This window comes from Labrus mixtus, chromosome 20 (assembly GCF_963584025.1).
Source record: "Labrus mixtus chromosome 20, fLabMix1.1, whole genome shotgun sequence".
Lineage (NCBI taxonomy): Eukaryota > Metazoa > Chordata > Actinopteri > Labriformes > Labridae > Labrus > Labrus mixtus.
Genome location: NC_083631.1, coordinates 18,361,338 through 18,386,013, shown reverse-complemented (window position 1 = coordinate 18,386,013; position 24,676 = coordinate 18,361,338). Strand labels below are relative to the sequence as shown.

The 24,676-nt window shown below is 42.6% G+C and overlaps 2 protein-coding genes across 6 annotated transcripts in view; one reads left to right on the top strand and one right to left on the bottom strand.

The window, feature by feature from the left end:
* b9d1 (B9 protein domain 1) overlaps positions 1-24,676 on the top strand; it is a 310,365-nt gene that overhangs the window by 4,113 nt on the left and 281,576 nt on the right. For 2 of the 3 annotated variants that reach the window (XM_061026939.1, XM_061026938.1), the window contains exon 7: positions 201-1,069. In XM_061026939.1, the coding sequence (XP_060882922.1) occupies positions 201-346 (146 nt within the window). In that variant the 3' untranslated portion in view covers positions 347-1,069. Of the gene's footprint in view, positions 1-200; positions 1,070-24,676 lie in introns of those variants that run through there. The other variant, XR_009665755.1, reaches the window with a different exon arrangement.
* epn2 (epsin 2) lies at positions 704-24,321 on the bottom strand. Of its 3 annotated transcripts, none has more exons than XM_061026933.1 (10): positions 24,113-24,321; positions 15,988-16,721; positions 14,826-14,980; positions 10,156-10,268; positions 9,561-9,665; positions 9,005-9,122; positions 6,926-7,078; positions 6,569-6,661; positions 4,596-4,835; positions 704-4,301 (listed from the first exon to the last, which is right to left on the bottom strand). In XM_061026933.1, exons 2-10 carry the CDS (start codon positions 16,413-16,415, stop codon positions 3,958-3,960), a joined length of 1,749 nt encoding a protein of 582 aa, XP_060882916.1. In that variant the 5' UTR covers positions 16,416-16,721; positions 24,113-24,321; the 3' UTR covers positions 704-3,957. The 3 variants fall into 3 exon arrangements, with proteins under 3 accessions (XP_060882916.1, XP_060882917.1, XP_060882918.1); XM_061026934.1 differs by having other exon boundaries at positions 6,632-6,661; XM_061026935.1 differs by lacking the exon at positions 6,569-6,661 and having other exon boundaries at positions 24,113-24,320.

Genomic DNA, 24,676 nt, shown 5'->3' with positions numbered 1-24,676 from the left:
GAGTGTACATTTTGTGACATCGACATAGACGGTGAATGTTTCATTTATTTGGGTAAATTCCATGATAATTTTAATGAACAACCAACTTCAGTTCCTGTAGATTATAAAGACATTACATAAATTTATGATTTGTAATTTTTATGCTTTAAGACTGATACATTCTCACAACTCCTTTAATATTGTGAATTATTGTGTTGCAGTGACGCGTGTTCGCTCCCAAGGCTTCGTCAACGTCTCCTTTCACATCATGACTAAAGACATGAAAAAACTTGGCTACGACACAGGACCATCGAGCCCTGCTAACACACAATCGGTCACATCCGGCTGGTCGACAGAGGATCAATAACACGAAGTCTAATGACAAAAGACTGCTTTTAACACAACTTGCTTATTTTTCTACTTTTTTATTCCCCATCAAGGACTCCTTTTTTTTTTTTTTTTCTTAGACCAAAACAAGAACACTACTCTAGTTTTAGATTTATTAATGGCTTTTAATGCATGTGTTTGTATGGAAATGAATGAAAGAAACTAAAAAGTGTCTTGTCACTAAGATTATTTCAAAAATGATTTCAAAAAATGTTCTTCAACTTGTTTTACTTAATGCAGCTTTTTGCTTTTTTTAAAAAAATAATAACTGTGGACTTAGCTGAATAAACTGAGCAACAACAAATACAAGAACACACACACACTGGAGTTACAGAGCTGAAGTGATACACATTTTATTTTGAACCGATGCAGCTACAGTCGTCCTCATCCAACAGGGTGTGGCCTGCTGCGTTCATTTGTTTAGATGCCGTTAAAATACCACGGTGACTTTTCCTACAAAAACCCATTACACAGAATAATAAGGTATACAGAGGAACAGTATGTTACAATAGTACAAATGATAAATTATATTATACAGTTATAATGCCAACAGGTTGAGCATGTATCCAATAAAAAAAGCAGCCTGCTCCCAGTACTATGAGAAGGGTAAATAGACAGACGTGGAAAAGATTAGAGGAGGCTGTTTATGCATATAAAGACGGACAGTCCATAAGGTCAGTTAGTCCTCGTGATAAAAGCATAGCAAATACATGGAGACACGCAGAGGAGCTCGCTACACAGGCCACATTTCACTGCACCATAGCAACGACTGTGAAAAAGTGTTTGACTTCAGTGTCATCTGACGGCTTAGGAGTGCTGAGTTTGTTTTCAAGACAGTAAAAGTTGCAACCTTTTTTCAATGCATCGCTACCTCAACCTTTTCAACAATCACTGGAGTGAAATTAAAGGTCAGGCTGCAGTGAAATCAAGGCCAGTGAGAGAGTGACGTGTGTCTTAGCCAGAAATCATAGTAGCATTTCAATTAGCACGACATTTATTAGCAAATCTAACCTTGCAAAACACATCAAGCGTTAACGATCTTTTTTCTTTTTCCAAACTCCAATTTTTGCATATATTTAGTTGAGATAAAAATGTATGCTGGTTTGCAAGTCAGTGTCACGTCCATTTACCACCCCACCCCCCCCCCCTTTCCCCAGCATAAAAATCATCTTCATCAGCATCATCAAAATCATACACACAGATGGAGCTGCCCCTCCTTTTGCCTGAGAGAAATGAAGGTCTGCGTTTAGTGGAAATATCATGGGTCCCGCAATGTAGCTACAATACCACAGTACACCAGGAGAGGGCGTCAACTCACACCAAAAGAAGAAGAAAAAAAAACCTCCACAGTAATAACATTGGCAGTGATAATCACAGCTGAAGAGAGCGGGCTACAGAGAAGAGCGGTCTACACCGGGCACAGTTTGTCGTCTGTATTTAACCAACCCACCGAAATTTTAGCTTGTTGTCAGTAAATGTGCTAACATCCAAATGTTCCAAAAGTAACACTTTCCTCCATGACCTTCTGCACAAAGGGCTCTGAAAATACATATTTTAAAAAAACCTAAATTTTAACAATGGAGTCATGAATTTTTATAAACAAAACTATTCCAATTATGACATCCTCAGAAATCACAGTCGCTATGACTTTGGTAAGAGTTGTGCTTCTAAGAGAAGAGAATGACAAAAGCCTAACCCAGGGTGAAAAACAAAAACAAGAATAACAAAAAAGGAAACTCGTAAAAAGAGAACGACAATGATACATGGCTTAGCTATTACACAGCCCCAAAACTCTAGAAAATAAAATAAAATTAAAAAAAAAGGCTTGGATTTACATCTAATGTGTAAATAACACCAAAAATAGTAACACAAAATAAACAACTGCTTGTTTACATGACATGTTCAGCTGTGTTCTGCTGCAGGATTCCCTGTGCTATCAAAAGACCGATACTGGAATAACCCCGTGTGAGTGTATGTGTGTGCCAGATAATGTTCTTGTGGAGAGATTAGCCCCGTAAATCCACTCAGAGGTAAAACTCTGCTCATGGTACCGAGTGGCTAACATGCTCTTTAAACCATAGGAACACTGTGATTGTATATGGTTGCACACGCATACACAGTTAAGGCTGCGGATGTCTACATTACGCCCGTTTTGACTCGCTCTTCAGAAACTTAAATCGCTTTTTTTTTTTTTCCACTTATGGAGAGACTGAAACACTTTCTCATTAAAGTACACTTGGAAGCTAAACGTATCTCTCACGCAAACACTCACAGACCCACACACAGCCCACCCTCTTTCCCTTTGAACCTAGAAACAAACTAAACAAAAAAAAAACAAACAAAAAAAACTGTCCCATGATGCCTTTCTGCATCCTTATGTTCAGCTGGCTAAATAGTGATGCCGTCACAGTTCATGTCTTTTTCCTCTTAACTCACACTTGGTGGGGGGGGGGAGACTCACTGACAGAGACACCAACATGTAGCTGTTAGTATCTGAGCATTAACAGTATGCCTGCTGCATGGTGCATGAGCACATACAGACATACAAACAAAAATTGCGTTTGCTTGCAACCCCTTGTTCAAGAGGTTTGTCTCCTCTGATAATGTTCATAGTCTATCCCGCAAACCCCCTGCTTGGTTGAAGTTCCTGTGGAGGGACGGGCAAAAAAAAAAGAGGGTCCAAGTTGACGGAATTGACCAGGCGAGAGTTGTGACTGAGTGGTACCAAGAGCAGAGGCGGTGTGGTCGTCTCCCTCCCTTAGCTAAGGTGTAACGGTGAGCCCAACAGTCGCAGAAGGAAAGAAGAAAATAGGAGAAAGAAATTGTGCAAAATCCCTGCTTAGTTACACACACACGTTCACACACATACACACACAACAAGAGTAAAAACACATCTGTCCATCTCTCATTCTTACTCCAGTGTGTGTGAGTGAAACCCACTGGAATATACACAGTGTAAAAGTACTGAGATGTGCACTCGCTTGCTCCCAGACAAACACACACACATACACACACAAACCAGCTGACAGGGCTTATAAAAGATTAGCTCTAGTGAAGAGATAAAGATCCTGGCGTTAGTACAGTCAAAATCTCCTGTGCCCCCCACCATAGAAGAAGAGGGGGGGAAAAAAAGGAGCAATCCTAGACGGGAGAAGTGAGGGAGAGGGGGCGAGTGAATGTGAGCAGGACAGGGAGGAGAGACTGTGTCCTTTTCTCGCCTCTGTGGGGGGGAAAAAAAAAAAAAAAAAACTGTAAACACCACAGTGTCTCTGTAAGTCTGTAGACAGATGCAAACCGTTTGTGGTCATCAACATCATTGTCAGATCAGTATGGAACACACAGCACTAGGCAGCTTGTAGCATTTAGAGAAGACGAGAGGGAGGAGTAAGGGAGTGTGTTAAGGTAGGAGGAGGCCAGGCCGGGACAAGGACCTGGTGAGGAGTTGGTTACGGAGGAAGAAATGGGATAAGACATCTCCTTGTTTATTCTGAAGCTTCTTGAGGAGCCAAAGTTGAAGAGAGAGAAAGAAAAAGAAGGTAAAAAAAAAAAAAAGGGGGGGGAGGGTGTACTCTGGTGCAAGTTTCCCCGCCCTCACAAAAGGAAGGGGTTGGTGGTTCCAGTGGGCTGCGTCCCGGCCTGTGGCGGCAGGCTCATCAGGGGCTGGGGCATGGACATGGAGGCTGGGATCCCCGCAGTCATCCCGGCGTTGGCTCCGACAGCGCCCATCCCAGGCATCGAGCGACCCATGGGGGCCATGCCTGCCAGGGGGACCATGCCGATGGGTTGAGCGGGCAAGGAGGCCAGGTTCATCGGCTCGGCCATGCCGCCAAAGGCAGAGAGCATGGGGCTGACCCGCATCTGGTTGAGGGTGGGAGGTGCGGGCTGGCTCAGCTGGAATGGGTTGGCTTGGGCTGCTTGAGCTGGAGCAGAGCCACCTGAGTAGAGACGGGTGAAGAATTACAGCTACAGGACTCTGGCTCCAGATTAACACTTCTATTATTATATTGGCAATTTACAAAAAAGAAATGTAGTTGAATCAAGCTCAACAAGACAATGCAAGAGCGATGATTCAGCATTTCACTGTGCAGATAAGTGAGCCAGGCTAGCACACTTCTTTATCTTATCTATACTTGTGTTATCCTGTATTCCTTAATTTACCTCCTTAAAATAGCCAGTCTTTGCATTTAGTTTAAAAAAAAGTTAATATTAGATAAGATACTCTAACATACCATCTTGCGCACCAGTGGAACCCAAGAACGGATTGATGATGGGCGCGGGTTGGGCTGGTTTGGTCACCAGAGAGTCCAGATTGACCAGGGCAGCGTTGGGACCCAGGAAGGACTCCGGAGTCTTTCTGGTCGGGTTTGTGATGCCGGACATGGAGGAGGGCAGTGGGTCGAAGAGGTCCAGGCTGCCGCTGCTGGCGAGACTGACTTGGGAGGGGATTGAGGACGCTATGGCCCCTTCACCTAAGAACAGAGAGCGGTTGTATTTCACCGGTGAGTAGCTGGAACTGAAAATCTCTTTGAGGAAACAGAATTGTTAGAACACTGAGACTTCTTGCATACATAGAAAGAGCGTTGCCAACATAGCCGTCACCTGAAGGCATCATTACATCTCAGAAATGAGCGTCGACTTTCCATGGGTATTGAAAATGTGAGTGTCATATTATGCTCTGATTTGTCACTAGCATGTCAGTACAACCAAACGCAGCACCCACAGATACGTGAGCATCCACAGTCACCGGGAAATTAAGAAGAGTTGATGCAATAAAATGATCAGAGGATGCTTTTATGAGAGCACATCAGAGCCAGACAGTCTGGCTGTTTTTTCAAGCAGCAGTTAGACGGCAGTAGAGACATTCATTAATGCACCCGCACAGGGACACTCACAAACCTGGCATGCCAGCTGCCACACACACAAACACAAACACAAACACACACACACAAACACAGAATGTCAAATGAGGGAACGGCCTCGTCCAAACCAAAACGTAGATGTAGCAAAGCCAAAACAATGAGGCTAATCAAATGGAAAAAAGGAATCCATCGCTACTCTGCACGGTGGAAATTTGTTTGACACAAATCTCTCACTTTGTTCTGCAGAGACGCTGATTTTTTGACATCTGTTTACATTTGTTTTGAAGAGGATGAAACACCTCAGGGATGATAAACAATGGAAGAAGGCAAAACGTCAAGCTTGAGCTTGGAGCGCCTCAGACCTGCTGCTCTTGTTTCTTCTGAAGAGTGGAAAAAAAACAGATTATTTTTTTTTTAAACGTTTAATTGTTAAAATGAACATTTCCTGCTAGCACTGCAGTCGGAAAGTGGTCACCAGTCACAATCATGACACGGTTATGAAGGGAGTAAAGCTCAGCTTGCTGTGGTGGCTACTGTTTTGGAGAGACTAGGGATCGATTGAAGTTAAATTATGCTAAGTGATCAGTATTCATCAGCTCAGTATATCTTCTGGTCTGATCCTGCTTTTTAGACAGGTTTTAGAAGCATTTACGATACTGGTATGGCTATCAGAAATATTCTAATTACTAAAGCTTAATGCTCATGTAAAGCCTGTACTAAAGTAACAAGGGCATCAGCAAAAAGATTGACTGACTTTGTACGGTTCTTTTTGTTCCTTGTTACTTTGAATATATCAGAAATGTTTGTGTTCAACTGGAAGAAAAACTCCAGACGCCAGTGTCCCCCTCCCAACACCAAGAGACAACCTCACCACGTGTAAGGGAAAAAAAACACTGAAGACCTGTGCCAGACTGTTCACTGGAACCCTTTGAGTGATTTTTTAGATCACAACGGAGGGATTCAATAAACTGGATGGTACAGGTCTAATATTGTTTAAACACATACAGTAAATGCAGCATTAGAGTACACCACACTGATATGGGACCAGACTGGAGCAAACACCTTCTTTATTTTTTTTTTCAATTCAGTGTGATTTCCTGCAGCATGTGATGGCATCAACACTCCTGCTGTTTAAAAGTCTTTGCTCACGTCTGGTGACATCTACATACAAAAAATAGACAAGACAATGTGTCACGTGTCTGTGGCCCCGCTGAAACTTCTATTTTGCAGACGGGGAATTATTTCAGACACTTGAGGAGGGGGGGGGGGGGTGGGGGACAAAAACAAAGAAACACAGACTCCGTGTAATTATTAGAGAGAGAGACGAAGACAAGGGTGAGTACCAGTGGGGACAGAGGAGGAGGAGCGCAGGCTGTCAAACTCAGAGAAGTCCTCTTTAGACGTACCGTTGGATGCATTGAACAGGTCAAAGCTACCTGAAAGGGGACAACGCATACACACAGACAAAAAAAAACAACCAAATAAAGACATTTAGACGGATGGAAACGGACAACACAAGCGTGAATGAGTGTGGATACTTTGGTAAACTAAAAAGGGGGAGATGAATACAATAAGCAAGTGAAAGCATGCAAACAACAGATCTCTATTTCAATCTTTTCTGTGTGGAGGTACAGTTGTGGTGGTACATTTTTGTAAAGGCCCTAACGACTGACTGATAATGACATCTCCCTGGTGGTCACCTGCGTTCGAAGTCTTAGGGCGGGCGGCAGCAGAGCTCCAGGGATCAGAAGCAGGAGCGGAGTTTGATGCCCAGGGATCAGTGCTCTTCATGGGTGGGACAGAAGGAGAAGCGCCCCATGGGTCCACTGGGGCAGCTGGCTTAGGGGCAGACCCTGGGGGAAGCAGGGGAGAGGTTCATCGTTGGGGAGGGGGTGGGAGGTTTGCATGGATTCAGATTGGAAATGAAGAGGAGGAGGTGGCAGAGGAGGAGGACGAGGAAGAGGAAGACAGCAGGATAGAGGTAAAATAGCAAGCATGCATTTGATATGAGCCATTTTGAAAGTTCTTCTATATCTCCCCACAGCTTCTTTCCTTCTCAGCACACTACTTTTTCTTCACCGCATCTTCCTTTAACATCCCCCCCCCACCCACCCCTCCTCTCCTCTCCGTGCAGTAATGCTGCTGGGCAAGTGGAGCAGCATTCCTATTTCACAAGGAGTCACAGTCCCACGAGCTGCAGGTGGAGGGCCGAGACATCATGCACACACAAACAACAAAAACAGGGAAAAAACTGACTGCTCACACAGATAGTGCGCAACAAAGACAGTCAGTGTGTGAATACTAGGATTAGTCACTAAACCTGAATTTTAAACTCCACTACCATACTGAAAAAAAAAAAAACCAAATTATGATTACAGGAAATCCTAGACACCCAATTCTGTTTTTAATAACATACACACAGTGCTCGAACACACTCCCACACATTTGAAACGTTCATAAAAACTGAAGGCAAAATGAGTAGCAATTACCTGAAACATCTTAACCTACATTTAAGTCTACTATCTCAATTTACTTAATATCTCAAACTGTCTGTATTCTTTCTAAGCACACTCCTTTTAGACTACACTTCTATTAAAGGTCACATATTGGGAAAAAAAAAACACTTGACCATATTTTTCTAACACTAATATGTGTCTCTAATCTGTCTACAAACCCAGCAGATAGGAGAAAAGTCTAGAGTCCTCTCCATCTTTTTCCTGCTCCACTTTTCAGAAAACGTGTGCTCAAACAGGCCGTTTAGAGGTTTTCCCTTTATGACATCACAAAAGGTCAGTAACCCCTCCCCCAGGTGGGCGACACTCCCACTGGTAGGTGTTTGTTCTGCCCTCTGAGTCTGCCTTCTCACCCTAAACAAATAGGGCATGGTGCAAGAAAGCCTGAGCCATTCAAGCCCTTCCAGAGAGGGGGCGTGGTCAAACACAGCTCATTTGCATTTAAAGCTACAGAAACAGCCTGTTCTGAGCAGGGCTGAAATAGAGCGGTTTATAGGCATGATAAACTATAGGAGAGTGGATTTATAGCAAGACACTTCACAGACATGTTTGGGGGAGCTCTGAGACTTATCTAAACTGGTTTAAAATGAGGACAAGATGTGACCTTTAAATATTCCCTCACAATTGCATATTATCTACTAGTGTGTATCTGCAGAGAATCTGCTCTCTCCAATTTCTTATTTTTCGACTATGTTTGGGACATTTCTGTTCATCCACAATGGAAAGTTGCTGTGTAGCTACCAGCCAACCTCCTTACATGAAACACTAAATTCAATCTTCTTGGTCTCTCTCTGTGTGTGACAAACTCTAAAAGACGTGTGTCGAGATGAAAAAAAAAGGTCATGCGAAAAAAAACAGTCTGCTGTGTCAAGAAGAATATTCAATGCTGCTTGTGTGACAGTGGGCAGATCAGACAGGAAAAGACAGAGATCATAGATAGATGATAACAGATCATATCAGCTGTGAAACATTCAGAAAATAACAGTGTCTATCTGATACACTGCTTTGTTTTCAATAACAGCAGCAGCTCTATTCAATCAACTTCCAGTCGTCTTTTCCTTACAACAGCTTTGGCTTAAAGATCTGATTGGATTGGATCTTGTTTGTTTCCAGAGATTTGTTTCTTTTCAATCAAATGTGAAATCAACAGAGCTTGTATCATCATAATCAAACTATTGATAATTTCACCATTCTGTGCAGCTCTCCTTGATGTGACCGTTTCCAGTGAGGGCATACATCCCTGTGTGTGTGTGTGTGTGTGTTTACCATAAGGCTGCCACGGGTCCTCTGATGGTGCCGCTGCAGCAGCACCCCGAGCACCCCAGGGATCAGCAGTGGCCCCGGGCTCTGGGACATCCATCAGGTCCATCAAAGACGACTGAGGCTAGAAGACGGAGAGAGAGGATTAGGAAGACAGAGAGCGACAGGGTGGAAAGAAGGCGGGGAAAAAAAGGGGACAAAATAGGAGAGTAGAAAAGATCATCTGGAAGGACAATCTGCCTGTTGGTCATTATTCTCTACAGCATGAAAATAGTTCATACATACTGACAGTTGTCATTACAGAAAAAAACATGAGCCATAGTCACGCAGCTGAAACGCAGAATCACTTTAGCTCTGCATGTCCTCAGACTGCAGTCAGCCCCGTTATTCAGGCAGAATAATGATGAGCCGACGAGGCAGCCTGCTGCCAGTTAGAGGTTTCATTTCTGCTCCTGAAGCAGCAGACACAGGCGAGGACGAGGAGACTCGAGACTATTTCAGGAGCATGGTCATAACAATGGGATAACTGAGTCACTCGAGACTCTTTGTCTGTGTGTTTTACCTCTTTCTTCTTCTTGGGTAGCTTTGCAGAGTCCGAGCCTCCTTTCTTACTCTCCTCCAGGGCCATCTGTAGTCTCAGGTCGTCCCCTCTGCGGATGCGGTCCTCCTTAACACACACCCAGAGCACAGTAATGTGGGTTGTATTCATTACGATACAAATACTTCAATTTAATACGATTCAATTCTTTACGGGTCATATAGCAATAGCTGATGAGGATAACGGAGCATAGTGCCAAACAGTTGCTATGTTGCTACATGCACAACTGATACTCAGAATCATAGTCTGATCAGAATATAGTGCTTCATGTAAACATCACAATCAGAAGTGCAAAAAAAAAGAAAGCTGCAACACCGAATCCTCAACAAAATCAAAAACAGGTCAGAAGTCAGTTTTTCAAAGGACTAAAAGCCAAAACAGCAAAGTGGATCTGATCTCAGCACAGGTTCTTTTCTACTACTTCTGGCAGACTAGACCAGCAGGTCAACTCTGCGCGTGTCAAAATGGTTTTATTCTCATTAAAGTTGAAAGAGGGAATTTTTTGCACAAATAGGTGGTGTTCAAATAACCATGTAGCATGTGTTGTGAGTGTATGTACCTGCTCTGCAGCCTCTCTGCTCATGGCTAGAGCAAGTTGCAGCTGCAGCTCTTCCTCTCCGCTGGTCTGAGGTCTGGCCTGCTCCAGTTCCGAACCTGCGTTTGGGGATGTGGCTGAGGGACCGATACAGAACACATGTTAACATCCCTGGCAAAATGGGCTAAACCAAAGCACATACAAACATCCATATTATCACATAAAGGAGCCTCACATCATCATCACAGAAGAGGCCCTCAGAGAGCCTGTGAAGGATGACAGGTTCATTCAGCTAATTGGATTAGATGTGAACATGTGGCACCCGGACGTACACACAGACACGGATGTGGCAGACACACAACACAACACAACACAACACAACCCCACCCCACCCCACCCCACACACACACACACACACACACACCCCTCCCCGCCCCTATTTTTATTGTAAAAGATACAATACTTAAAGTTGTTCACTGAGGTTTGTGAGGGTGTGTTCTTAAACTCATAGTGTATTTAAAAAAAGTGACTGCTGTGTTAGTGGTGTAATAATTGATGACAAGTAACACACACTGACATCACCGCATCATCTACTGCAACTCTGGACTTTTCTGTCTGTGATGTCACCTTATCTGCGTCACCATGTCTCAGCCGTCCAGCCTCGAGCGTGTGCGTGTGTGTGTGTGTGTGTGTGTGTGTGTGCGTGTGTGTGCGTGTGAGTGATGGAAGAATAGAAAAGCGCTCTACAAGTCAATTTACCGTCTACTCAAAGCGCTTTTACACCAAATGTCAGGGTTAGGGTTAGCAGGAGCTGGGGATCAAACCCCCAAACTTCTGACAACCGACTCTATCAACTGAGCCGCTAAACTTCGACAATTCCTCTCATTCTTTTTTTTTTTCCTTCCTCCTTACAAATATCCACTCTTCACATCTTTCTCTGCCTACAACAACTAGGACCAGTCATGAAATGCTCTGCGGCTGATGTGGACACTCCCAAATTCCAATTACACAATGCTCATCAAGTCATGTTGATCTGGTTTATAATGTGACATCATTTTAGGTATTCTGAATGCAAAATGGATCAAGACAAATATATTGTAGGACCCTAGAGCAGCGACTAAAACAACATAACTAAAACAAACAGGGTGGCTTGAGTCACTTCAAAACATTTTGACAGAAATCGTCCCGCCTGGTCAAAACAACTGTATGTCAAAGATGTCAAGTTAATGAGATATGAATGAACACCAGAGTAAATATTCTTATTTCTTTGATTGGAACCAATTAGGGCCCGACCGATATGTTATTTCTGGGGCCGATAACGGTGTTGATATTAGAAAGAGAAAAGGTGCCAATAACTCTTTAAAGCTCATTCTTACATTTCTTTTAACAGTTTAAGGGGAGGCCAAATGAATACTTGAGAAGCTAAATAGCAGCCACATTTCTGCATGACTCATAAAACCAGGAAGACATTAACATGCATTTTCTACAAAAACTGATGAGTCTTAACTGCTTTCCTGCCCAAACTTGCTCCTTTTCAAATGTTTTAGCTAATCCGTCCCAAGGGAAAGTGTTTCAAAGTACCCGGGGTAAAGGCGAGTTTGGCCAGCTGGTGGGACAATAGACTTGCCTTAATCATCATCTACAAGCAGAAACAATGTAACCCTGCAAAACTTGTTTCTTTGTGTAAAATTCATCCAGCTCCAGAGAGACAGAAACTACAGTATATAAGAGGCAGAGCCAGTTAGCAGAGAAAAAGTATAGTTCTCATTGACTGTATACAACTTGGATACAATCAGTGACATCACCCATCGCTTACTGAAGGGAAATTTTGAAGCCCAACGACGGTGGTCACCATGTAGGAAATGCTGACTCTAACCTTCTCTCAATCTAGAAACAGGCAGGGTGAAGCTGAGACCAGCCTTTAACCCCTCTCTCAAACAGTCACATCGTCCACCTATCTTGGAACAGTTTTAAACCACAGAGCCTCGAGAAAGACTAAACTGACAACCCAGTGACACACAGAACAGAATGTGAAAACAGCAAGTCCCAAGGACAATAAACAAAACTCAAAGCCAACTCAAACACACTTCTTTCTTGCCTGCCACCGTGGGAATATACCATTTATGGTTCATCGGAATCCCTGAGCATTATTCAGCCCTCCTCATTTCTTTATCATTATAGTTACTGATGCTAACATGCAAATGATCAGTGTTATCTTACATTGTTATTCCTGCTTATTCCACACATACTGTTACCATTATAAAAGGCATTGTAGCTATAAATCTATCTTATCTATTGTTGTTGTTTGTCGCTCTCTGTTTTGTTATTGTTGAGTCTTTGTAGATAATAAAACAAAAAGTACAGTCTAGACCTGTTTCTTTCTACCCTATTGATAAAGTTGATGAGCTGAGGTGCTTTTAAAACAAGTGTACGCTACAATCCAACACACTTAAGCGTATAAAACCTGTCAGCTCTGAACAGAGAGAACACTTTGGATGTGATGGATAAAGTGAAATGTATTAATGGCCACTGTTGTCATCTGTGGTAGATGTATGTAGTCGATAATGTTGCTGAGAATTGTTATTCTAGGGTATGAACCACAAACTGTCCCCCACATTTGCAGACACTCTGTCTCATCTCTCAATAGATAACGAATCAAGAAGCTGTTAGGAACCTGTTGAGTGACAAAACAAACTAAATCTTTGAAAGATTTGACAAACAAAAATAATTCTCCTACTCTTCATATTTGTCTGTGCTCCCGTGTACTTTGCTGAACTAGGATCCTATCTCTGAAGTCTACTTACTGACCTCAAGCTCGTCTTTGAAAACACTCAACTATGTCAACTTTTACCCAGAACATGAAAAGGCATTGATGAACCACCAACAAGTACCATTGGCTCAAAAACCTCAGGGGAAGTACAGCTGAAGGATACAGATGAAGGGCCTTGCACACCCACAGACACAAAGGTTAATGAAAGTACACAGACACACAGGTGCGTGTGGGTTAGATACTAGTTTCATACAGCTGAAGTGAAAAACTGAGTTGGAAAAGTAACCAAATAAAATGATGTAGAGAAAGAAAATTTAAATTTAGATTTAAAAAAGGTTTTTAAATCTCTCAAAACATGTTGATCTTTCTACGTCAGAGATGGAACAGTACAACAAAATAAAGACTGAAGAAAGAAAATGTGGAATATTTGACAATTAAAATAATGACATGAAGTGTGTTTCAGTTAGTTTCAGACCCTTTCAGATTCTTTGGGCTCGGAGGGATTAATAGAACTTTCAACACTAACAGAAAAAGTTTTCATGCTCATTCCATCACACCCCGTTTGGACAATAAGTGAGATTGGAATCCCAAAAATTCTGCCTGGCAACGCCTACATTGACACTCCGGCCTCGCTCCCATAGGCCGGTTACCTTTTTATGTTATCTAAACTAACGACTCAGCAGCAGGAGCTTCCTCCTCCGAGACGCACATTAAAGCAAAACATGCATGCAAGAATTTGGAGCCACAGGTTCAGAGATGTGACATAGATTCGGGCTGAAACTACACAGACACAGATCCACCCTGCAGTGTACAAAGGACCGGGGGTCAGGGGATGTAAAGGAAAGGAGGCCCCAAGGTTCAGTCTTTCATTTTAACTACTCCATTCTTCCACTCCGTCCCTCTGTGTTACCACATTCTGTGTCTTTCAACTCTCACACTCCACCTTTCTGTCAAATTCGATTATTTCCAACACATCAGCAATTAAGACTTATCTCCAGAACCTCTTATGTGAATAGAAACTTCATCTGATGAAGTTGCATAAGTCACCATGGTGCTGTTCTCCGAAACAAACTGCCTGCTGGCCTGACATCGCCTCAAGATTTGATTATCTTTTCAAAGCGCTCTTAAACATAGATTTTCTGTCATGCCTCCAACAGCGATGGTGTTTTTACACATGCACAAAACTCCTGAAAATGTTTCCCGAATTTTCAAGGTGAGCTACATGTAAACACAAACGGACACATTTTTCATTCCCAACTTTGCCCTGCCAGCTCACTAGTAAAAATGTCTGCATGCACGTACATCCAATTACACATGGCTTTGACACAGTAAATCTTGTAGAAGTTTTCAGGAATGCATGTGTGAAAGGGGCTTTAGAAGGATTGTGTATGTGCGTGCTAGCGTGTGTGTGTGGTTTGTGTGTTGTATAGATTGGAGCAAAAAACTTTTTCCCCCATTAACTTTCTTTTTATCAGATATATGTCATTGCTATCTCGGTCTAGCTGTATCTCTCTGTCACTGTGTGCTCCTGCAAGCCTCCCCTGCTGTCTCTCTGGAGGAGTGAGTGTATCAGTGCAAAGAGGAGCAGATTCCTCTGTCATGTGGATGATAGAGGCTCGGGGGGGGGGGGGGGTGAACTCTGCTTCCTCTTCTGTGTGTGTGTGTGTGTGCTGAGGAATGCAGCCCTACTGCGGGACTACAGGCCAGAGACGGAGCAGGGGGAGGGGCGGCTTTTAGGATGTAGGCCAAAGTTACAACTAGGACAAGATATATATGGATAGATGGACAGATAGATACCGTATTGATCCCACGGCAAGTTCAATATAAAATATTCTGCATGACACGGGTTGTTTAAACATGCAGAATGAGACCTGTGCAAGTCCTGTGTGTGCAGCCTGTGTGGTAGCAATCAGCTCATACTCACAGCCGTGATAGGACGCAGGTGAGCCCTCCGACCTGCCGTACTCTTCGCTGTATGAGGTGGAGAGATTGGGTTGAGATGAGCCTCGGCCAAAACCCATCTGACTGCTCCCTGTGGACACCTGGGCCATGCGCTCTTTGGTCTTCAGAGCCTGAGACCTAGCAGGAAAAAAAAAACACAAAATAGAATATGAGAAATCTTGGCTCAAGTCAAGAATCTTATGTTGTAGCATCAAAAAAGGACAGAATAAGCAGAAGGTATAATAGCAAATTTGGAGCCCTTGTAGAAGTAGAAGACCAGTGCATGTATAATCTCTAAAACAATTGTTCACATTAATTCAGTTATTCAGCAATATTTTCATATGGAACCAGAGAAGACTGGGTTGAATAACTCAAGCTTTGAGAATCCCTGAGAAACACATCAACTGTGTGGCCAATTTCAAGTGCACTTACTTTGTTTGCACTTCTGACCAGTGGCAGATATTAGGGCTGTCAATCTTCAGGTACAATCCCATTCGAATGAGTGAGTGAGATGTTAATAGGTAAATTAAGCCCCGTTTTCACCAAGCGGTCCAGTACAGTCTGGTACGGTAAACCCTGATATTACTTGCGTTTCCACAGCCAACCGTACCTTTACACATCACTAAATCACAGCAGCATAGTGTAGACAGCCAATAGATTCAACCAATAAGAAGAACGTGACACAGTAAACAAAGATCAGGAAGGTCTAAATTGAAGTTTCACAGTTTCAAATAAACTACCAGAGAAAAAGATCTTGTCCTTGATATTCAAATTTTTTGGGCTGCATGTTACACTTGACATCATGCTGTTAAATTGAATTATCAGCACAGGTATTATTATCACACCTGTTGTGACATTCATTAAAAACAGCTCTCCCTCTCATGTGACATTGCTTAAGGAACTGCGGTCACAAAGAATGATCTGAATAGTTGATACATCATGTAATTTAGTTTCTAGCCACAGACTGATCCAAGTGAAAAAACCCTACGTATAAGATTTTATTCACAGTTTCCCTTCTCTGTTAGTTATGATTAAATGTGACACATTAAGAGCACTAGTCATGTTCTACAAGAGGAGATGACTCCAGTGTCTGTTGTCGTTTTCAAACACTGTATCTCTTCATATTTAATTTCCAGAGCTCTCACCTCTCTCCCTTGAGGCGGTCCTCGTCTTTCAGTAGCACCACCAGCTGCTTGCTCTTCTCCCTGACGTTGATGCCCTGATCCTTGCCGTCTCTGTCGATGTACTGGAAGTCCTTCAGCGTCTGGATGGCGAAGATGTTCTCCTTGCACTGCAGCGCCACCCGCTCGGAGCCCGTCTTGATCAGGTAGTCGAGCAGGGTGAGCGCCTTGTAGACGTGGCGCCAGTTCTTGCCGTGGTCGTTGAGCCGCTTCCAGATCATGCTCATGATCTCGCTGAAGGCCACCACGTTGTAGGTGAGGTCGGCGATCTCGGACATGAGCGAGGACGACGGGCCCCAGGGGTCGTTGGAGGTGGCCTCTCTGACTTTCTTCTCTGCGTCAGAGTAGTTGTTCACCATGTTTTTCATCTGCCGCCGGATGCCGCTCGGCATGGTGGCGGTGGAGATGGGACAGACGGACCAAAAAAAAAAAAAAACACACCGTAGACTCTCACACAGGTAGGGGGAGAGGCAATCTGTGCCTGCTTGCTACTGTGCGCCTGTGTCCTTTCTCAAGGCACGGCAGTGGTGTGTGTGTGTGTGTGTGTAAATGTTCTTCTGTACAGGTGTGTGTGTTGTGTGTGTTTGCTTAAGAGGCTTCTCCAGGCCAGTGCAGTGTTCCTGAGTCCTCCAAAACAGCGTCTGTTAAAACCATCTCCACACACACAGCCCCGGCTGCACACATGACCACGCCATCACCTAGGACAGACACACACACATGACAGGTTAGTGGAAGGAAAAGAGTTTCAGGAAAGGTTACATACAAACACAGGAGCTAAATTGCTGCAATAAGCTAAAGTTAAGGAGCAACACTGACACACCTCCTTATTTGCAAGGGTCAAAAGCTCAGTGTTTGATTAATCACTCCGTCTACTTCAGGTCCGCCTCGCTCCACCTTTCCTTCACACACTAAACCATGTATTGATTTAAATTATATGACTTCTGGGTAAAAGTCACATTTTCAACACCTGAACAATGAGATTGTGAAGCTCACATTGTTAAGCTGATTGTGATGATAACTTCGTATTTTTAAAAGCAGCTGTAGCGACTTCCTTTTTGAAACGAGACAAACAATGCGTTTCATACTCTCACACTTCGATAACACATTTCCATCCATGCACTCGTACAGACGCTGCCGCCGTCATTATTTAAAGAGGCTGGGACAGGCTGTTGTGAGCGTGATGAATCGTGTTTCCACTATTTTTTTTTTTTTTATCTCAACCATGTTTACAGTAATCTGACTCAATTCTAGATTACATGACAGGGTGTTGAAATAATTCATGGCACGAACTTGTGTTTCGGAAAGTAACCTGAACCATAGATTTTAGTTTTACTGAGAACTGAGAACATGGAAACCAATGATAAGAGAAGAGTTATTTTTACAGGTTCAGAGCAACGATATCAATAAATAAAGAGGTGAGAAGATACACTTTGTTGATCCTGCAAGGGGAATTTCAAACGGGATCCTATGGACATGCACTAAAGAAGGGATGTCAGAGTGAGGGGGCTGCCCACGAGCGCTCCTGAGCTGGTTGGGGGCGATGGGTGGGTGCTTTGCTCAAGGGCACATCGGTAGTGCTCAGGACATGGACTGGCACCCCTCCAGCTACCAGACCAATTTCCAGAATTGGTCGGAACTGGGACTTAAACCGTTCCCAACCCAAGTCCTCCCAGACTGAGCTACTGCCGTTAAAACAACATCTCTTTTTACTCAGCAGCCAGTTTATCAGATCAAATTGATTAAACAACACTCCATTACACTGGCCTTTTAGTTATTCAAAATAAAACCTAATGTACCTTAATATTCTCAAAATGTACAATCTTTCATAGTTATGTCCAGATTTATTTTTTTACTTAAACATATGGTAAAAAAGGGAGATTAGGAAAACAACGTGAAGGCAATTGAGCTCCAGCTTTACTTATTTCAATTTCACATCACTAGAATAAATTAACATCCGATACTGAAAGAGGACAGAGCGATGACTGAGTAACAATGTGTTTCCAGTCCTGGGTGGGTGGCAGGGGAGAAAGACCATTTCCAGTCTGGTGACGACAGACTGATGACTCCTCTGTCCCGGTTATAACAGATCAGCAGCCCAGCCTTTAATCACTTCAGCATCGACACACACAAGTACGGAAAGTGTGTGTGTGTGTGTGGAGACTCACAGCTGTGCGACCTACACAGCTACAGCTCACTTGAGCGTGAAGTCAGTTTCACATGCAACATGAAGTCATGAAAACAGATTATTATTTTCTGGCTTTTATCTGATGACCAAAAGTGCACAACTGTGTGTGTTTTTATGGGCTGGAAAGAAAATGTCTATTATGCTGCAAAATTAAATTCTTAAAGTGTTATACAGCTTCTTATCCCGATATTGAACACATATGTATGTATGGGGTCCTGACCCCATGTGTACTTGAGGTCTAGATCACGTGGGGTCGCATGGAATTCAAATGGGGGTCGTGTATATAAAAAAAAAATAGTGAATACACACTACTGTAGGCCAAAGCCAGTTTCAGAGTCTCTGTCTGTCATTTATTGTGCAGAAATGTCATCCACGCCTTTCGTCCTCTGTCCACAATAATACAAAAAAAATCCTAAAATGCAACAAAACAGAAAAAAACATTTTACTACAATCTATAAAAATTCTGTATGTGTTTTGGATGTCTGGAGTCACCAGAGTATTGTGAAGTCCAAGTGGGGTTACAAGCCAAAGAAGGTTGAGAACCCCTGGCAAAGACCATGTGTGACCCCTGATAATGAGATCACGATACAGCGATTATGTGATGATTTACTGCAAGTTAGTCCTATAATTTCATATGATTTTCAATTTGGCGTCATTTCCTCTCTAATCATGCTTTATCCTTTCACTTCTTTTCACAGCTGTCCGACATTATTCACTGTCTTCTTTTATGCTACTGTCAACTTCTTCTTTGGCCAATTAACTTGTGTTTTATGTTGCCCACATTCATGTCAATAGTGCAACCCTGAGGGATCATATAGTAGTGATGCTATGAGGGGAATTGGCAGGAAAATATTTTTAAAGCGCTGTATTTCTTATTTACTAGCATTTCGATCATGGTATCACAAGTCAGGGTTGAGGATATACATTTCCACATCGATACCCTATCTGTTACGGTATCTGATTGGTGCATTGACTGGCATATTAGCCAATGACGGACCCCACATTCAGCTGGTGTTGTAGGCCCACACTGATCCTGGTACTTCTTTGCTTTGTCATTCAGCCAACTTGGCACAATTACACCCATTCACATTAAAAGCAAATGAACAGAAATCTGATATTGTTGTATGTTATCAGCAGCTACGGTTTGCTGGCATCTTTCTGTGCCTAGTGCTCATCTGACTGCAAGCTATGGGAGTCCCACAATAAATTACCCTGTTGAGTAATCTGATCCCTGTACCAAGCGTGCACGGACAGGCCCCACAACCAAGTGTTTTCATGAAGAGAGGAACAGAGTAAAAGGTGACTCTAGGTTAAATTTGGTATGTGTGTGTTTGTTTCTGGAGTCTTCTTGCCGTGGAAAGACAGCTGGTAAGAATAACAAAAGGTGAGGAAATGAGGAGTGTGAGGATATATGCTGTGGCGGGGGTCAGTAAACAAATTTGCACATCCCTTAAATTCACTAAAGAAATGTGATTCCTGTGGAGAGTGGCCCCCCCATCTTAAGGCTCCTCCGCCGCCGCCGCCGCCCTCCTCCTCCTCGGCCTGCATCCGCATGAATACGTCTCAGAACTAATGACACATCTGCTCCCATAATCAACTATTCACCCATGGCAGACAGGAGGAAGAGAGGAGAGTCTGTCTCGTCCATCCCGTCCCCTCCACACCTCCTTTACGCCCCCGGAAACAACCCCCACCACGAGACTCTGTCAGCCGGCCTTCCTTCAGTGCCTCTGTGCTTAAATCACTCAGGCCAAAAGACCCAGAGAAGAGAAATGCAGGTTCATTATATGTGAATGACTGAGCCTGTCTTTCTCGTCAAACTGCCATTACGCCATCTTATTAGTTCAGGGTCTACTTTTTGCAGCTTTAGATGAACCCAAACAGCAATCACCTGCTGCTCTCTGCATGCCAATGTGTGAGTCCATCTCAGTCTCTCTAGCCGTTTTCACTTATACACTCCTGAAAAATGTCTAGAAACTTCAGGCAGGCTGCCTTTGACATCGTTGTGGCTCGCTTGTTCACACATCGCCCTAACAGCGGGAGGCTAACCCTATCGGACGGTGAGTGGGTCTCAGGAGGAAGTAGCAACGACGTAAAGCTCTTGCACTATGGTCACAGAATATAAAAGTCAATCGTCATCATCCCCTCCCAATCGCTGGCAGTGAGTTTTGACCACAAATGTCCTGCTGTGTCGTCAAATCAGCTAACCCCAACTTCATGCAGATAATTAAGTAGAAACAGTAACACTGCAGTGTTAGTGGAGAGTGTAATGTTTATCAAACATTGTAAAATGTCAGCATTTTTTCCCCACCAAAATACATGGATGATTTTATTTTATCACATTGGTATTGGGGGGCACTCAGCAGCAACCACTGCATAAGTCTAGTTATTATTATTATTGGTATAGGGAAAGGAAATTGGTAAAAGACATCTTCCTGCATATTCTATTTCAAGCACTATAAATTAACCTACTTCTTTAATTGGCACGGTGGTGTTTATTACCATAAACACTAAGGGACTGATGACGCTTTTGCATGACTAGAATTCTGACATTCCCCTGCAACTACGCTACAAACCACACATGTATGTCGTGGCCAAAGAGTTGGCTTTAATCCAGAGTCAGCCAGAAGGTGAGGGAAGAGAATCTTAATGCAACTATAACATGCAACATCAGAAAAACAAACTTAAACCTGACCGTGGGATTCAGTGTCAACCAAGTAAGACACTGGGGAAATGACATTATTTTCATATCATATCTTTCCTGGAATGGATAAGCAGAACTAAAATTGAATATTGGGATCTTGGACGATTTAAAAAATATATTTTTAAAATATGCTTCAAAAAGAAAAACACCCAGGTTTTCAATGCACTTTGGGTAACTTTGCATGAAAAAAACCACAAAACTGAGCCCAGAGCAAACCCTCTTGCACGAAGAAAGCCAGAGAAAGCAAGAATTCACAATTATTTCAAGAATGTATGAATGCACCTAGTGTTTTGCTGGCCCTTATCAACAGGTGAAATCCCCTTGCTCAACTGTGAATCATTTCCTTTCGAGAGGCATCTAAAAATGGGTGCAAATAGACCAGAACTGCAGGCTGATCTCTGCATCTGTGGTGTATTTCAGCAACAGTTTCACGCATATCGTTCGCACATCGCAGCCACTGGAGCAGATACTAAAGAGGCCCTATCATGCACGTCAAAAACAGACATAACTGAATGTCCAGGTTTGGAAACAACATAGATTAAAAAAATTAAAAAAATGGTAGCATCATCGGTTGACATGACAGTTTTAAAAACCAAACAGATAATCAGTGAGACAAAGATATCTTAAAAGAACCGCATCGATGGAGAAGTTCAAATCTTGCTCAGCCGAGAATAAACAGCAGATGTTGCGGTGCTTGCATTGTTGGGATGCCAGTGAAGAGTTTGATAATAGAGGATGATAAGGATTAATATGGCCTAAGTGAATCTGCCTTGTCAGGGTTCAACAGTGTAACATGAGGTCTGATCCGTCAAGAGGGCCGTGAACTACACACAGTTGAATGGTCAGGTGCAAAAAGACAACACAACATACCTATGCCTGTATCTGGGTGTGTCTTGGCAGGACCTCAACAGACTGTGATTAGCTTAAGGCTTGAGAGGCAGTACACAAAGAACAGGTCTACCTTGCCAGACCTACATACAGAGGGAGTAAAGCTGATCTGGAGATAGACGGCTTGCACAATGCCTGTGTGTGTGTGTGTGACAGTGAGTGTGTGTGACAGTTTCATGGTGTCTTAGAAAGAGAGGGATGGGCAACAGCGGGACATTAAGGCATCCAGCTGGTTCCTCCACCACCAATGTTCTTCTTCTGTGCTGCATTGGTGTGTCACCAAAAAAAAGCAACATATCAGTAATAAATGCTCAACCACAGAATTATCATGGCTTTCACCGGTTGTTGGAATATTTAGGTCACTGCCTAAAAGCCAAACTACCAATCTTATCTAGACTAACCCAAGAATGGGAAACATGTGTTGCCAAAAGCCTTGAAATGGCCTTAACATTTCTAGAGGTGATTTTCATCAAGCCTAAAGCACTGCAGATGAGAAGAGAAGACACCCTCTTATTGGCATGTCGTCACTGCTTTGTCCTCCCTTGTCGGTCAAGAAATCAAGTCAGGGAAGTGAAGAGGATGTTGATGATGCATCTGTTGCTTAATATGACAGACTGAGCATAAATGCACCCCGTCTGTTTCTTTGCCTGATTTATTTTCTTATATTTGAATATCAAAGTGAATGAAAAGGTGTGGTAAAAGGCTCAGAATGATTATACAAGTAATATTTACTCATAACAGAGGGATATGTGAGCACAAAACATCCACAGGTCAAAAATATTTCTGGATTTGATTGACTTAGAAAACCAAGAATGTACTGCTAAATGAAAGTCACTTAAAAGTAATAGAGTTGGGTCTTTAAAGTGAGCAGATCCAGGTGATATGGTTCACTTCGAAGAGACGAAATTCCCATCAGTTCTGTTGTTCTGCACATGTTTAAATTTACAAATTATCCCCGCACTCATGTTCACTTCATTTGTCTGTCTACTCGCCGTTACATTGTATAGTTTCTGCTTATTATGTCTACACCCATGCACTTTAACTTATGTCAATACTGTCCATTTACAACTCTGTTTTTGCACATTTACATTCAATCTTCCATATTTAATCTTCCTATTTAAGACTAGTAATGCTTAGTTAAATCCTGGTTGTACATATTCACATTCTTAGTTTTGATATTTTTAGTACTTATTTACTTTGTATTTATTATTACATTGTGTTTTTTTACTCATATTGTGTGTTTGGACAACCTGCTGCTGTAGACAAAGCCCTGCCCTTATCTCAGGCCACGTTTAGGTGGACTCAAAGTGGCTCTGAATGAAAACTTAATATTTGCAAACATATATTCACACACACATACACATACACACACACACACCTTGTCAGTGGCCTGGATCTATCTCCAAACACATTGTGCAGACTTAGCTGACTGATATGAGTAAACAGACTGGTAAAGAATTGCACTAAAACAATTTCCCACAACTAAAAAATAAGCACCTGGATGTCTTGCAGAAGTACAATCTGAAATGTTAGTCCTCGACGTTGAGGCATCAAAAGAGGAAACTAAAGCAAATCAAAAATTTTACAAACAAAAAGCAAAAAAAATCACGGCGTTTCCTCTACTGATGCTAACATAGCTGTGGCTAACGATTGTTGTCTGTGCCATGAAAAACTGCCAAAATAATATTCTTAAAACCACCTGATTCGGTTGTGGAAATCTTGTTAGGTGATAGTTTAGCGGAGAAGTGAGTCTGGAGAAGAGTCAGGTACCGCTATCGTTAACAAGTGCAGCGCAAAGTAGTTGACTCAGTTAGCAAAATAAGCTAACTGATAAACCTCTGAGAAACATTTAAAAAAAAAAGTGTTTAACCCAACCACAGTTTGCCCTTAGAAGTATTCATTACAACGCACTGTAGGCCCCCAAAAAGACGAGTTTAGATCGCAGCTGTCTGTCCACCAAACTAACATTAATGTTTTTGTTTTTATCAAAAAGGACAAAACTTGGGTCGACAAAAAAGTTAGATCCGAGCTAGCTCCCTCTCTTAGAAATCAACTGTTGATCCCTCAGTTACACTAAAAAGGGGGTTACATTATTTGATTCCACAGTTAATCCCATGCTAAGATATTCAGCTACAGGGTGATTCCAGTGAGCTCACACTCCGTACTTTTCTTTTCTGTGCCAAAAAACAGCCCGATAGCATGCTAGGCTAAGTTAGCATTTGAAGACGGGTGCTCGGTGGAGACATCGCCGGATTACAGGACAAACCCTGGAAGAAAAAAAAACAACAACTCGACTGTGTGGAAAGCCTTACCATGTATCTGTTGTGATCCGTCAGGTTCTACTGTAAGTCCACTGGTACAAAACCATACAAGAAGTTCAGCCAAGTCCAAAGAAAAAACCCCCCCCAAAAAAAGAGCACTTCTTTCGGCGTTTCTGAGTGCTTGTTGCGCCTCCGCCAAAGCTATGTGTTGCTAATGCTAATCCAGCTAAAGCCAAGCTACACGTATCTCCTCCTCCTCCTCCTCCAGAACATGGCGGGCAGAGCGGGAGGGTGGAAAGCTAGATAAGGGTGTGACCAAGGCTGTTTTACTTGCCAGGGAGGGAGCCCCCCTTTACTTTATCTGTAAGCAAACTCCCAGAAAAACTGCAGGTCTGCTGAAACTCTTTTAAATCCAGGTTGAAGACTCACCTGTTCACAGCTGCTTTTCATTAAACAGCTTTAATAAGATTTTACATTTTTAACTATTTTTATATTTTTACTTTATTTATTTCAATTAATTGAATTTGAATTATTTTTATTTTGAAGATATGTTTAGATTTAATAATTCCAGTGATTTTTTTTTTTTTTAATGTTCTATTTTAATGTTTCTTTTCT